We start from the raw sequence: 16,071 nt of genomic DNA on the forward strand, positions 1-16,071 counted from the left end.
CTCTGTCTCTCTCCTCTGTCTCTCTCCTCTGTCTCTCTCCTCTGTCTCTCTCCTCTGTCTCTCTCCTCTGCCTCTCTCCTCTGTCTCTCTCCTCTGTCTCTCTCCTCTGCCTCTCTCCTCTGACTGTCTCCTCTGTCTGCCTATCTGTCTCTCCGTCTCTCCTCTGTCTCTCTGTGGTCATTCTGCTTCAGTGCTCATTGCTGCAGCATTCTGTAATAGAGGAAACCCATCCCCCAACAGAACCACTATGACACACTCTCAATGCCTCTCCCTCCCACTCACTTTTACCCACCCCCTCCCTTCCCAACCTTCCATCCTGTCCTGCCTCTCTCAGCCTCTCTAGCTCTCCCTCCTTTCCAGTCTGTATCTAACCCCCCCCTCTCAGCCTCTCTAGCTCTCCCTCCTTTCCAGTCTGTGTCTAACCCCCCTCCCCTCCCTGCTCTCCTCTTTCCGTTCGTGACGGAGATAATCTCTCCCTGATGCTGATGATTTGGGCCTGTGCATGATGTTGTTCATCCAGCCGCCATCATTCCACGGAGAGAAACAGAGAGTCTCGCTTTTCAAATGGTCTATTTCTCCATCACTCCCTCGTTCGTTCGGGACCAGATCCTCTCGGCATTCGTAATCTAAATCTGGTCTGATTTCTGGTTGGTCGATCTACATTAAGGGGACGGAACCACAGCAGTCTGCTGCTAGCAGGGGAAAGGTGAACCATCTATAGATTCTTACATATGTTTGCATGCTGTGGCATTGTTTGCGTTGCGTAGCTTTTTTCAAACCATTGATAGATGTTTTTAATATTTTCTTTCCGTTAGATAGAGGTAATTTTTGGAACATGAGATTATGCGTTTATTATCCTCAGTGTATCTTTGTGTAGAAACCCTTCATACACCGCTGTGGTCCATCTGTCTGTCTGTATAATTCATGTCTGTCTGTCTGTCTGTCTGTCTGTCTGTCTGTCTGTCTGTCTGTATGTCTGTATGATTCATGTCTGTCTGTCTGTCTGTCTGTCTGTCTGTCTGTCTGTCTGTCTGTCTGTATGATTCATGTCTGTCTGTCTGTCTGTCTGTATGATTCATGTCTGTCTGTCTGTCTGTCTGTCTGTCTGTCTGTCTGTCTGTATGAGTCATTACTGTGTCTGTCTGTATGAGTCATTACTGTCTGTCTGTCTGTATGATTCATTACTGTCTGTCTGTCTGTCTGTCTGTCTGTGTGTCACTGTACTGTCTGTCTGTCTGTCTGTGTGTGTGTCTCTGTACTGTCTGTCTGTCTGTCTGTGTGTCTCTGTACTGTCTGGCTGTGTGTCTCTGTACTGTCTGTCTGTCTGTCTGTGTACAGTCTGTCTGTCTGTCTGTGTGTCTCTGTATTGTACTGTCTGTCTGTCTGTCTCTGTACTGTCTGTCTGTCTGTGTGTCTCTGTACTGTCTGTCTGTCTGTCTGTCTCTGTACAGTCTGTCTGTCTGTCTGTCTGTGTACAGTCTGTCTGTCTGTCTGTCTGTCTGTCTGTATGTGTGTCTCTGTACTGTCTGTCTGTCTGTCTGTGTGTCTCTGTACTGTCGGTCTGTCTGTCTGTGTGTCTCTGTACTGTACTGTCTGTCTGTCTGTCTGTGTGTCTCTGTACTGTCTGTCTGTCTGTCTGTGTGTCTCTGTACTGTCTGTCTGTGTGTCTCTGTACTGTCTGTCTGTCTGTCTGTCTCTGTACAGTCTGTCTGTCTGTGTACAGTCTGTCTGTCTGTCTGTCTGTCTGTGTGGCTCTGTACTGTCTGTCTGTCTGTGTGTGTGTCTGTACTGTCTGTCTCTCTGTCTGTCTGTCTGTATGATGCATTACTGTCTGTCTGTATGATTCATTACTGTCTGTCTGTCTGTCTGTCTGTATGATTCATTACTGTCTGTCTGTCTGTCTGTGTGTCTGTGTGTCACTGTACTGTCTGTCTGTCTGTCTGTGTGTGTGTCTCTGTACTGTCTGTCTGTCTGTCTGTCTGTGTGTCTCTGTACTGTCTGGCTGTGTGTCTCTGTACTGTCTGTCTGTCTGTCTGCCTGTGTACAGTCTGTCTGTCTGTCTGTGTGTCTCTGTATTGTACTGTCTGTCTGTCTGTGTGTCTCTGTACTGTCTGTCTGTCTGTCTGTGTGTCTCTGTACTGTCTGTCTGTCTGTCTGTCTGTCTCTGTACAGTCTGTCTGTCTGTCTGTGTACAGTCTGTCTGTCTGTCTGTCTGTATGTGTGTCTCTGTCTGTCTGTCTGTCTGTGTGTCTCTGTACTGTCGGTCTGTCTGTCTGTGTGTCTCTGTACTGTCTGTCTGTCTGTCTGTCTGTCTGTGTGTCTCTGTCTGTCTGTCTGTCTGTGTGTCTGTCTCTGTACTGTCTGTCTGTGTGTCTCTGTACTGTCTGTCTGTCTGTCTATGTACAGTCTGTCTGTCTGTGTACAGTCTGTCTGTCTGTCTGTATGTCTGTGTGGCTCTGTACAGTCTGTCTGTCTGTGTGTGTGTCTCTGTACTGTCTGTCTCTCTGTCTGTCTGTCTGTATGATTCATTACTGTCTGTCTGTATGATTCATTACTGTCTGTCTGTCTGTCTGTGTGTCTGTGTGTCTGTGTGTCTCTGTACTGTACTGTCTGTCTGTCTGTCTGTCTGTCTGTGTGTGTGTATCTGTACTGTCTGTGTGTCTCTGTCTGTCTGTCTGTCTCTGTACAGTCTGTCTGTCTGTCTGTCTGTCTGTCTGGGTGTCTCTGTACAGTCTGTCTGTCTGTCTGTCTGTCTGTCTGTCTGTCTGTGTGTCTCTGTACTGTCTGTCTGTCTGTCTGTGTACAGTCTGTCTGTCTGTCTGTCTGTCTGTCTGTCTGTCTCTGTACAGTCTGTCTGTCTGTCTGTGTACAGTCTGTCTGTCTGTCTGTCTGTCTCTGTGTCTCTGTACTGTCTGTCTGTCTGTCTGTCTGTCTCTGTATTGTCTGTCTGTCTGTCTGTGTGTCTCTGTACTGTACTGTATGTCTGTCTGTGTGTCTCTGTACTGTCTGTCTGTCTGTATGTCTGTCTCTGTACAGTCTGTCTGTCTGTCTGCCTGTCTGTCTCTGTCTGTCTGTCTGTCTGTCTGTCTGTCTGTCTGTCTGTCTGTCTGTCTGTCTGTCTGTCTGTCTGTCTGTCTGTCTGTCTGTCTGTCTGTCTGTCTGTCTGTCTGTCTGTCTGTCTGTCTGTCTGTCTGTCTGTCTGTCTCTGTACTATACTGTCTGTCTGTCTGTGTGTCTCTGTACTGTCTGTCTGTCTGTCTCTGTACAGTCTGTCTGTCTGTCTGTGTACAGTCTGTCTGTCTGTGTGTATCTGTACTGTCTGTCTGTCTGTCTGTGTGTCTCTGTACTGTCTGTCTGTCTGTGTACAGTCTGTCTGTCTGTCTGTCTGTCTGTCTCTGTACAGTCTGTCTGTCTGTCTGTGTACAGTCTGTCTGTCTGTCTGTCTGTCTGTCTGTGTGTCTCTGTACTGTCTGTCTGTCTGTCTGTGTGTCTCTGTATTGTCTGTCTGTCTGTCTGTGTGTCTCTGTACTGTATGTCTGTCTGTGTGTCTCTGTCTGTACTGTCTGTCTGTCTGTATGTCTGTCTCTGTACAGTCTGTCTGTCTGTCTGTGTCTGTCTGTCTGTCTGTCTGTCTGTCTGTCTGTCTGTCTGTCTGTCTGTCTGTCTGTCTGTCTGTCTGTCTGTCTGTCTGTCTGTCTGTGTGTCTGTGTGTCTGTCTGTACTGTCTGTCTGTCTGTCTGTCTGTCTGTCTGTCTGTCTGTCTCTGTACTATACTGTCTGTCTGTCTGTCTGTCTCTGTACTGTCTGTCTGTCTGTCTGTCTCTGTACTGTCTGTCTGTCTGTCTGTGTACAGTCTGTCTGTCTGTGTGTATCTGTGTCTGTCTGTCTGTCTGTCTGTGTGTCTCTGTACTGTCTGTCTGTCTGTCTGTCTGTCTGTCTGTCTGTCTGTCTGTCTGTCTGTCTGTCTGTCTGTCTCTGTACTGTACTGTCTGTCTGTCTGTGTGTCTCTGTACTGTCTGTCTGTCTGTCTGTCTGTGTGTCTCTGTACTGTCTGTCTGTGTGTCTCTGTACTGTCTGTCTGTCTGTCTGTCTGTCTGTCTGTCTGTCTGTCTGTCTGTCTGTCTGTCTGTCTGTCTCTGTACAGTCTGTCTGTCAGTGTACAGTCTGTCTGTCTGTCTGTCTGTGTGTCTCTGTACTGTACTGTGCTGTCTGTCTGTCTGTCTGTCTCTGTACTGTCTGTCTGGCTGTCTGTGTGTCTCTGTACTGTCTGTCTGTGTGTCTCTGTACTGTCTGTCTGTCTCTGTACAGTCTGTCTGTTAGTGTACAGTCTGTCTGTCTGTCTGTGTGGCTCTGTACAGTCTGTCTGTCTGTGTGTCTCTGTACTGTATGTCTGTCTGTCTGTATGATTCATTACTGTCTGTCTGTCTGTCTGTATGATTCATTCTGTCTGTCTGTCTGTCTGTCTGTCTGTATGATTCATTACTGTCTGTCTGTCTGTCTGTATGATTCATTACTGTCTGTCTGTCTGTGTGTCTGTGTGTCTCTGTACTGTACTGTCTGTCTGTCTGTCTGTCTGTCTGTCTGTCTGTCTGTCTGTCTGTCTGTCTGTCTGTCTGTCTGTCTGTCTGTCTGTCTCTGTACAGTCTGTCTGTCTGTGTGTCTCTGTACTGTCTGTCTGTCTGTCTCTGTTACTCTGTACTGTCTGTGTGTCTCTGTACTGTCTGTCTGTCTCTGTACAGTCTGTCTGTCTGTCTATCTGTCTGTCTGTGTACAGTCTGTCTGTCTGTCTGTCTGTCTGTCTGTCTGTACTGTCTGTCTGTGTGTCTGTCTGTCTGTCTGTCTGTCTGTCTGTCTGTACTGTCTGTCTGTCTGTCTGTCTGTCTGTCTGTCTGTCTGTCTGTCTGTCTGTCTGTCTGTCTGTCTGTCTGTACAGTATGTCTGTCTGTCTGTCTGTCTGTCTGTCTGTCTGTCTGTCTGTCTGTCTGTCTGTCTGTCTGTCTGTCTGTCTGTCTCTGTGTCTCTGTACTGTCTGTCTGTCTGTCTGTACTGTCTGTCTCTGTGTCTCTGTGTGTCTCTGTACAGTCTGTCTGTCTGTCTGTCTGTCTGTACTGTCTGTCTGTCTGTCTGTGAGTCTGTCTCTGTGTCTCTGTACTGTCTGTCTGTCTGTCTGTACTGTCTGTCTGTGTCTGTGTGTCTCTGTACTGTCTGTCTGTCTGTCTGTACTGTCTGTCTCTGTGTCTCTGTGTGTCTGTCTGTCTGTCTGTCTGTCTCTGTCTGTCTATCTGTCTGTGTGTCTCTGTACTGTCTGTCTGTCTGTCTGTCTGTCTGTCTGTCTGTCTGTCTGTCTGTCTGTCTGTCTGTCTGTCTCTGTACTGTCTGTCTGTCTGTGTGTCTCTGAATCTGTAGAAACTATGAGAATAGAAAGGTTCAGAACTTTTGTGAAACATCACAGTACAGTTGAAAAATATATGGCAAATAGAAATCCAATATGGATGTTAAGAGACAGATGGGAGCGGTCTAATGGGGCTGGAGGGTGGGACTGGATGGTGTTAAGAGATAGATGGGAGGGGTTGAATGGGGCTGAAGGGTGGGACTGGATGGTGTTAAGAGATAGATGGGAGGGGTTGAGGGTAGCTGAAGGGACTGGATGGTGTTAGGAAATAGATGGGAGGGGTTGAATGGGGCTGAAGGGTGGGACTGGTGGTGTTAAGAGATAGATGGGAGGGGTTGAATGGGGCTGAAGGGTGGGACTGGATGGTGTTAAGAGATAGATGGGAGGGGTTGAGGGTAGCTGAAGGGACTGGATGGTGTTGAGAGACAGATGGGAGGGGTTAAATGGAGCTGAAGGGTGGGACTGGATGGTGTTGAGAGATAGATGGGAGGGGTTGAGGGTAGCTGAAGGGACTGGATGGTGTTAGGAAATAGATGGGAGGGGTTGAATGGAGCTGAAGGACTGGATGGTGTTGAGAGATAGATGGGAGGGGTTGAGGGGAGCTGAAGGGACTGGATGGTGTTGAGAGATAGATGGGAGGGGTTGAGGGTAGCTGAAGGGACTGGATGGTGTTAGGAAATAGATGGGAGGGGTTGAATGGAGCTGAAGGGACTGGATGGTGTTGAGAGATAGATGGGAGGGGTTGAGGGAGCTGAAACGGGACTGGATGGTGTTAAGAGATAGATGGGAGGGGTTGAGGGTAGCTGAAGGGACTGGATGGTGTTGAGAGATAGATGGGAGGGGTTGAGGGGAGCTGAAGGGACTGGATGGTGTTAAGAGATAGATGGGAGGGGTTGAGGGTAGCTGAAGGGACTGGATGGTGTTGAGAGATAGATGGGAGGGGTTGAGGGAGCTGAAGGGACTGGATGGTGTTGAGAGATAGATGGGAGGGGTTGAGGGGAGCTGAAGGATGGGACTGGATGGTGTTGAGAGATAGATGGGAGGGGTTGAGGGTAGCTGAAGGGACTGGATGGTGTTGAGAGATAGATGGGAGGGGTTGAGGGGAGCTGAAGGGACTGGATGGTGTTGAGAGATAGATGGGAGGGGTTGAGGGGAGCTGAAGGATGGGACTGGATGGTGTTAAGAGATAGATGGGAGGGGTTGAGGGAGCTGAAGGATAGGACTGGATGGTGTTAAGAGATAGATGGGAGGGGTTGAGGGTAGCTGAAGGGACTGGATGGTGTTGAGAGATAGATGGGAGGGGTTGAGGGAGCTGAAGGATGGGACTGGATGGTGTTGAGAGATAGATGGGAGGGGTTGAGGGGAGCTGAAGGATAGGACTGGATGGTGTTAAGAGATAGATGGGAGGGGTTGAGGGAGCTGAAGGGACTGGATGGTGTTGAGAGATAGATGGGAGGGGTTGAATGGAGCTGAAGGATGGGACTGGATGGTGTTAAGAGATAGATGGGAGGGGTTGAGGGAGCTGAAGGATGGGACTGGATGGTGTTAAGAGATAGATGGGAGGGGTTGAGGGTAGCTGAAGGGACTGGATGGTGTTGAGAGATAGATGGGAGGGGTTGAATGGAGCTGAAGGATGGGACTGGATGGTGTTAAGAGATAGATGGGAGGGGTTGAGGGGAGCTGAAGGATGGGATTAAAAACAAACAAAAGATAAATATTGGAAAATACATTGTCTGTAAAAATGTATATAGTATGTACTGTAAATGTGACATTAAAAAATATATTTTAAAAAATTGCTTTGTCATTTATGGGGTAATGTGTGTAGATTGATTTAGAAACCGTTTTTTGTAATCCGTTTTAGAGTAAGGATGTACCGTAACAAAATATGGATAAGATCAGGGGGATCTGAATTCTTTCAGAATGTACAAACAGGAAGTAGAAGCCTAAGTGTCTGTTAGTTTACTCTAATTGGGGGAAGGGTGGTAGGAACATACTAAAGGAAATAAGTCTAAATAAGTTCAGGAGTAAAAAATTGTGATGAACAAGTCACATAATAAGTCACATGCACTCTGTGTGTAATAATAGTGTTTAACATGATTTTTAAATGACTACCTCATCTCTGTACCCCACACATACAATTATCTGTAAGGTCCCTCAGTCGAAGCAGTGAATTTCAAACACAAATTCAACCACAAAGTCCAGGGAGGTTTTCCAATGCCTCGCTAAGAAGGGCACCTATTGGTAGATGGGTACAAACAAAAATCAGACATTGAATATCCCCGTTGAGCAAGGTGAAGTTATGAATTACACTTTGGATGGGATATCAACACAACCAGTCACTATAAAGATACAGGTGTCCTTCCTAACTCAGTTGCCAGAGAGGAAGGAAACCACTCAGGGATTTCACCATGAGACCAATGTTGACTTTAAAACTGGAGTTGAATGGCTGTTTTTTTATTTCACCTTTTATTTAACCAGGTAGGCTAGTTGAGAACAAGTTCTCATTTACAACTGCGACCTGGCCAAGATAAAGCATAGCAGAGTTACACATGGAATAAACAAACAAACATACAATAATACAGTAGAAAAATCTATGTACAGCATGAGCAAATGATGTAGGATAAGAGAGGTAAGGCAATAAATAGGCCATGGTGGAGAAGTAATTACAATATAGCAATTAAACACTGGAACGGTAGGATGTGCAGAAGATGGTGTGCAAGTAGAGATACTGTGGTGCAAAGGAGCAATATAAATAAATAAATACACTATGGGGATGAGGTAGATTGGATGGGCTATTTACAGATGGGCTATGTTCAGGTGCATTGATCTGTGAGCTGCTCTGACAGCTGGTGCTTAAAGCTAGTGAGGGAGATAAGTCTCCAGCTTCAGAGATGTTTTTTGTTGAATAGCTGTGATAGGAGAAAACTGAGGATGGATCAACAACATGATAGTTAATCCACAATACTAACCTACATGACAAAAGAAGGAAGCCTGTGCAAAATAAACATATTCCAAAACATGCATCCTGTTTGCAACAAGGCACTAAAGTTATACTGCAAAAAATGTGTAAAAGCAAATCACTTTTTGTCCTGAATACAAAGTGTTATGTTTGGGGCAAATCAATTACAACACTTTACTGAGTACCACTCTATTTATTTTCAAGCATTGTGGTGGCTGCATCATGTTATGGGTATTCTTGTAATCGTTAAGGACTGGGGAGTTTTTCAGGATAATAATGAAATGGAATGACGCCAAACACAGGCAAAATCCTAGAGTAAAACCTGGTTCAGTCTGCTTTCCACCAGACACAGGGAGATTAATTCACCTTTCAGCAGGACAATAACCTAAAACACAAGGCCAAATCTACACTGGAGTTGCTTACCAAGAAGACAGTGAATGTTTAGACTTTTATCGGCTTGAAAACTATAGCAAGACCTGAAAATGGTTGATGATCAACAACCAATTTGACAGAGATTTAAGAATTTTGAAAAGAATTAATGGGATAATGTTGCACAATCCAGGTGTGGAAAAGCTCTTCGATATTTACCCAGAAAGACTCACAGCTGTAATCGCTGCCAAAGGTGCTTCTACAAAGTTCTACAAAGACATGTTTTCACATTGTCATTGTGAGGTGTTGTGTGTAGATGGATAAAAAAATAAATTTTTATATAAAAATCGATATATATTTAATCCATTTTGAATTCCGGCTGTAACACCACAAAATGTAGAATAAGTCAAAGGGTGTGAGAATTTTCTGAAGGCCCTGGATACGATGGAATGAACTCATTTAAATTTCCCTGCCATATTGTTGATATTGTTGTTGTTGATATTGTTGTTGTTGATATTGTTGTTGTTGTTATTACTGTTGTTGATATTGTTGTTGTTGTTATTACTGTTGTTTATATTGTTGTTGTTGTTATTACTGTTGTTGATATTGTTGTTGTTGTTATCACTGTTGTTGATATTGTTGTTGTTGATATTGTTGTTGTTGTTATTACTGTTGTTGATATTGTTGTTGTTGTTATTACTGTTGTTTATATTGTTGTTGTTGTTATTACTGTTGTTGATATTGTTGTTGTTGTTATCACTGTTGTTGATATTGTTGTTGTTGCTATTGTTGTTATTACTGTTGTTGATATTGTTGTTGTTGCTATTGTTGTTATCACTGTTGTTGATATTGTTGTTGTTGATATTGTTGTTGTTGTTATTACTGTTGTTGATATTGTTGTTGTTGTTATTACTGTTGTTGATATTGTTGTTGTTGTTATTACTGTTGTTGATATTGTTGTTGTTGTTTACTGTTGTTGATATTGTTGTTGTTGATATTGTTGTTGTTGTTATTACTGTTGTTGATATTGTTGTTGTTGTTATTACTGTTGTTGATATTGTTGTTGTTGTTATTACTGTTGTTGATATTGTTGTTGTTGTTATTACTGTTGTTGATATTGTTGTTGTTGCTATTGTTGTTGTTGTTATCACTGTTGTTGATATTGTTGTTGTTGCTATTGTTGTTATTACTGTTGTTGATATTGTTGTTGTTGCTATTGTTGTTATCACTGTTGTTGATATTGTTGTTGTTGATATTGTTGTTGTTGTTATTACTGTTGTTGATATTGTTGTTGTTGTTATTACTGTTGTTGATATTGTTGTTGTTGTTATTACTGTTGTTGATATTGTTGTTGTTGATATTGTTATCACTGTTGTTGATATTGTTGTTGTTGATATTGTTGTTGTTGTTATTACTGTGGTTGATATTGTTGTTGTTGTTGTTGTTACCGTTGTTGCTATTGTTGTTGTTGTTATTACTGTTGTTGATATTGTTTCTCCTCCCTGACCACTCCCCCTTTTCCCGTTCTCCCCCTCAGTACTTATGGCGATGACCCCCCACACCGCTGAGGTAGCTCGTCTCTACCAGACAGAGTTTATCCGTAGCGCCCGGGCGGTGGGCGTCCTCTGGGCTGTGTGTACCCTCTGCTTCGCCATCATCGAGGTTGTCATCCTAATACAGCCCTCCTGGGTGGGCACCAGAGAGGTTCACTACCAGGGAGGGGGGCCCGTGCCAAAGACTGGTACCCTGGGACTGTTCGAGGTAGGTGTGTGTGTGTGTGTGTGTGTGTGTGTGTGTGTGTGTGTGTGTGTGTGTGTGTGTGTGTGTGTGTGTGTGTGTGTGTGTGTGTGTGTGTGTGTGTGTGTGTGTGTGTGTGAAATACACATACTACCAGGGAAAGGGGCCCCGCACCAAAGACAGGCACCCTGGTGACTGTTCGAGATAGGTGTGTCTTATTTTAAAAGGTTTTAAGTCCTCAACTGAGGAAGTGAGTTTAAATTGACTATGGTCCTGACTAAACAACATCAGTGTCTTACATAGAGACATACAGTATTAAGAACCTTTATAATAAGACATTAAAGGGAAAGTTCCTGTAGACTCCCAGTCATTACGCTAACGCTAGTTAGCAATGGCTGCGGAGACTTCCTTCAACTTCCTTCAAACTGCTGGCATGGTATCCATGAGTTCATCTGACTCAGGGTAGGTAGAAAAGGGGCTTCATTCCCAAAATGTTGCACTATCCCTTTAAGACTCATACGTCTGCTTTTAACTGTAAATGTCGCGCTATCCCTTTAAGACTCATACGTCTATTTTTAACTGTAAATGTCGCGCTATCCCTTTAAGACTCATACGTCTATTTTTAACTGTAAATGTCGCGCTATCCCTTTAAGACTCATACGTCTATTTTTAACTGTAAATGTCGCGCTATCCCTTTAAGACTCATACGTCTGCTTTTAACTGTAAATGTCGCACTATCCCTTTAAGACTCATACGTCTATTTTTAACTGTAAATGTCGCTATACCCTTTAAGACTCATAGGTCTATTTTTAACTGTAAATGTCGCGCTATCCCTTTAAGACTCATACGTCTATTTTTAACTGTAAATGTCGCGCTATCCCTTTAAGACTCATACGTCTATTTTTAACTGTAAATGTCGCGCTATCCCTTTAAGACTCATACGTCTATTTTTAACTGTAAATGTCGCGCTATCCCTTTAAGACTCATACGTCTATTTTTAACTGTAAATGTCGCGCTATCCCTTTAAGACTCATACGTCTATTTTTAACTGTAAATGTCGCGCTATCCCTTTAAGACTCATACGTCTATTTTTAACTGTAAATGTCGCGCTATCCCTTTAAGACTCATACGTCTATTTTTAACTGTAAAAAGCCTACCCTTTAAGACTCATACGTCTATTTTTAACTGTAAAACGGCTATCCCTTTAAGACTCATACGTCTATTTTTAACTGTAAATGTCCCTATCCCTTTAAGACTCAACCTATTTTTAACTGTAAATGCCACTATACCCTTTAAGACTCATACGTCTATTTTTAACTGTAAATGTCGCGCTATCCCTTTAAGACTCATACGTGGCTATTTTTAACTGTAAATGTGCGCCCCCTTTAAGACTCCAGCCTATTTTTAACTGTAAATGTCCCCTTTAAGACTGTGTCTGGTTTAACAGGTAATAAAGCCTACTGTAAGTAAAGTGTTACAGTAGCACGGATTTTTACTGAAAACGGCCCCCTCCGCCCTCTTCAGATTCCCCCTCCCACCCACCCAACCCTGATGTAATGCCACTGTGTTTGTAGGTGTGTGTGGAGTACTGAGGCCGGTTCAGAGTATCGTGGCTCACTAAAGCAGTTTGACCTCCTCCCACCCACCCAACCCTGATGTAATGCCACTGTGTTTGTAGGTGTGTGTGGAGTCTGATTGGCCGGTCCCAGAGTGTCGTGGCTCACTGAGCACTCTGACCCCCCTCCCAGCCTTCCAGTCCCCTGCTGTGCTGGTTTGCATGTCCCTGACCATGGTCTGGAGCAGCGTCGGCTGCCTCTCCCTCTTCAGATTCTGTAACGCCGCTACCGTCTACAAGATCTGTGCTTGGCTGCAGCTTACTGCAGGTACACATCATATCGCTATAAAGAGTTTGACCTTGAGATTGACCTTGAGATTGATCTTGAGATTGGCCTTGAGATTGGCCTTGAGATTGGCCTTGAGATTGGCCTTGAGATTCACCTTGAGATTGGCTTTGAGATTGACCTTGAGATTGGCCTTGAGATTGACCTTGAGATTGACCTTGAGATTGGCTTTGAGATTGACCTTGAGATTGGCCTTGAGATTGGCCTTGAGATTGGCCTTGAGATTGGCCTTGAGATTGACCTTGAGATTGACCTTGAGATTGACCTTGAGATTGGCCCTTTAAATAGCTGAACAAATCCTGATTTTGACCACCCAGTGTTGTATTCTGGTGTGTAATTATTATATGGTCATTTTCAATACATATTTCCTTTCTGGAAATGGATAATAAAGTTATATTTCTGTGCATGTTTCTACCTGGCTATAGCCTGGATCCTGACTACACTGTGTTTTTGTCCTCTAGGGGTTCTGCCTGGCTATAGCCTGGATCCTGACTAGAATGTGTTTTCGTCCTCTAAGGGTTCTGCCTGGCTCTCGCCTGCGTGCTGTTCCCTGACTCGTGGGATTGTGCGGACATGCGGGACCTGTGTGGTGACGGGGTGACCAGTTTCTCCTCCGGAAACTGCTCTGTCCACTGGGCCTTTGTCCTGGCCTTGTTGGGGGTCCTGGATGCTGCCATTCTTGCCACTCTGGCCTTTGTACTGGGCAACCGACAGGACGCTCTGCTACCAGAGGACACCAAGGATGGTGAGAAAAGCACAATATATTACAACACCCATAATGCCTTGTGTAACATATTCTGTTATTGTTATTGACTGTATGCTTGTTTATTTTCTTGTGTAACTTGTGTTGTTGTTTGATTGTGTCGCACTGCTTTGCTTTATCTTGACCAAGTTCGCAGTTGTAAATGAGACACAACTAGCTTACCTGGATAAATAAAGGTGAAATAAATAAAAAATGTATTTAAAAAAAAATCCTACTCATGTGTCTCGATAGCAAGGACGTTGTGACCTCAAACACATCACATTTCAGAGATGGTGATAATAACATACAGGGCCTTCAGAAAGTATTCACACCCCTTGACTTTCTCCACATTTTGTTGTTGTGTTGCAGCTTGAATTTAAAATGGATTACATTGACGTGTTGTGTCACTGGCCTACACACAATACCCCATAATGTCAAAGTGGAATTGTGTTTTTAGACATTTTTACAAATGAATTAAAAAAGAAGAGCTGAAATGAGTCAGTAAGTATTGGCCTAAATAAGTTCAGGAGTAAAACATTTGCTAAACAATATGTTGCATTAACTCTGCGTGCAATAATAGTGTTTAATTAACAAGAGTTTTGAATGACCACAAACATACAATTATCTGTAAGGTCCCTCAGTCAAGCAGTGAATTTCAAACACAGATTCAACCACAAAGTCCAGGGAGGTTTTCCAATGCCTCTCAAAGGGCAGCTATTGATAGATGGGTACAAATAAAAACAGCAGACATTGAATATCCCTTTGAGCATGGTGAAGTTATTCATTACACTTTGGAGGATGGTATCAATACACCCAGTCACTACAAATATACAGGCGTCCTTCTTAACTCAGTTGCTGGAGAGGAAGGAAACTGCTCAGGGATTTCACCATGAAGCCAATGGTGACTTTAAAACAGTTACAGAGTTTAAATGCTGTGATAGGAGAAAACTGAGGATGGATCAACAACATTGTAGTTACTCCACAATACTAACTTAAATGACAGAGTGAAAAGAAGGAAGCCTGTACAGAATAAAAATATTCCAAAACATGCATCCTGTTTGCAACAAGGCACTAAAGTAACACTGCAAAAAATGTGGCAAAGCAATTAACTTTTTGTCCTGAATACAAAGTGTTATGTTTGGGGCAAATCCAATACAACACATTACTTATATATAGTAGCCTAGTAATTAATTATTTTGCTCTTGACTCACGTAGTAGCCTAGTAATTAATTATTTTACTCTTGACTCACGTAGTAGCCTAGTAATTCATTATTTTACTCTTGACTCACGTAGTAGCATAGTAATTAATTATTTTGCTCTTGACTCACGTAGTAGCCTAGTAATTAATTATTTTACTCTTCACTCACGTAGTAGCCTAGTAATTAATTATTTTGCTCTTGACTCACGTAGTAGCCTAGTAATTAATTATTTTACTCTTCACTCACGTAGTAGCCTAGTAATTAATTATTTTACTCTTCACTGGCGTTGTAGCCTAGGCTACTCCTTATCTAATGTTGGTCACTAATGATAATGAACAAACACCTGTCCCTTCAGACTGTAACAACCCTTTGTGTTTCTTGTCTTCCCTCTACAGTGACAGGGTTTCTGCTGTCTGCTTAGACTGGCTGGTCTTCATTCTGTGTTCTATATATATATATATATATATATATAGGTGAGGCTTCTCAGTCCCTTACTAAGATAGACCTCCAGTCTGTTCAGCTTTTTATTTGGCTTTCTACATTTGAAGTTGTTTGGATATTGAATTTGGGGGAATTGAATGAAAATGTAATTACTTGACTCACTCTGTCTCTCCCCCCATATTTATATCTATCCCCTCATTATTTTCATATCTCACTCTTTCCTCTCTATCATTATTTTCATGTCCCTCACTCTTTCCTCTCTCTCTCTCTCTCTCATTATTTTCATATCTCTCATTTTTTTCATTTCACTCCTCTCCCTCTCCTCTCATTTTTTCATATCTCTCACTCTTCTCATTATTTTCATGTCCCTCACTCTTTCCTCTCTCTCTCTCTCTCTCATTATTTTCATCTCTCACTCTTTCCTCTCTCTCTCATTATTTTCATGTCCCATTATTTTCATATCTCACTCTTTTCTCTCTCTCATTATTTTCATATCTCTCTCTCTCTCTCATTATTTTCATGTCCCTCACTCTTTCCTCTCTCTCTCATTATTTTCATGTCCCTCACTCTTTCCTCTCTCTCTCTCTCTCTCATTATTTTCATATCTCTCACTCTTTCCTCTCTCTCTCTCTCATTATTTTCATGTCCCTCACTCTTTGGGTCCTTACAGCACTGTGTTGTCTTTCCTGTTCTCTTCTAGAACCTTCCCTTTGTTTCCCGTGATGTCCTCCTCTATCCATCTTCATTGGGTCAATAAACACCCTGGAGGAAGAACCCTCTGACTCCTCCCCCTTGGTATTACATCAACATGCATATCCTGGTTACATAATGTCCCTGCATGGAAACGGTCACCTGGCAACAGTAGACCTGGAGCTGTGTTCTACTCCCTGAAACTGAAGACAATGATCTCCTGGATGTTTTAAACCCTTGAGAGGCTACTGGTGCTGGACTACGGAGGAGGGAAGATGGTGACACACCGTGATATAGGACATTAGTGCTGTTACAGTTCATTTATGACGGATTATATACAGATATATTTCTCAATGTTCAGTGTTTGAGGGACAGTGTTTTGTAGGCGTGTAGGAATGATGTTTTTAATGTTGTTTGTCCCCTTTAAATATGAGAGAATATTTTTGCCTTATTTCCATATCCCCCGCCTGAGGGAGGCTAGATGTGATGAGGATTCTTGAGAAAAGCTTTCTTGTAGAGTTTTCTTGTCTTAGAAAAATTCCATGAACTTTATAGATTAGTATATCCTTCTTCTTTTTTTTTATCAGTGTAAATAAACTTCTTTTTTTTATTAAATACCTTTTTGTTTATACTAAACCTGA

General features: G+C 43.0%; 1 protein-coding gene across 2 annotated transcripts; it reads left to right on the top strand.

The window, feature by feature from the left end:
• The first annotated feature begins 381 nt into the window (after positions 1 to 381).
• Positions 382 to 16,071, top strand: lhfpl4b (LHFPL tetraspan subfamily member 4b). 2 transcript variants are annotated; one of them, XM_042299820.1, is made up of 6 exons: positions 382 to 706; positions 10,258 to 10,481; positions 12,136 to 12,340; positions 12,876 to 13,103; positions 14,695 to 14,772; positions 15,441 to 16,071. In XM_042299820.1, exons 2-5 carry the CDS (start codon positions 10,263 to 10,265, stop codon positions 14,718 to 14,720), a joined length of 678 nt encoding a protein of 225 aa, XP_042155754.1. In that variant the 5' UTR covers positions 382 to 706; positions 10,258 to 10,262; the 3' UTR covers positions 14,721 to 14,772; positions 15,441 to 16,071. The 2 variants fall into 2 exon arrangements, with proteins under 2 accessions (XP_042155754.1, XP_042155755.1); XM_042299821.1 differs by lacking the exon at positions 14,695 to 14,772.

The sequence above is a fragment of the Oncorhynchus tshawytscha genome, linkage group LG16 (assembly GCF_018296145.1).
Source record: "Oncorhynchus tshawytscha isolate Ot180627B linkage group LG16, Otsh_v2.0, whole genome shotgun sequence".
NCBI lineage: Eukaryota > Metazoa > Chordata > Actinopteri > Salmoniformes > Salmonidae > Oncorhynchus > Oncorhynchus tshawytscha.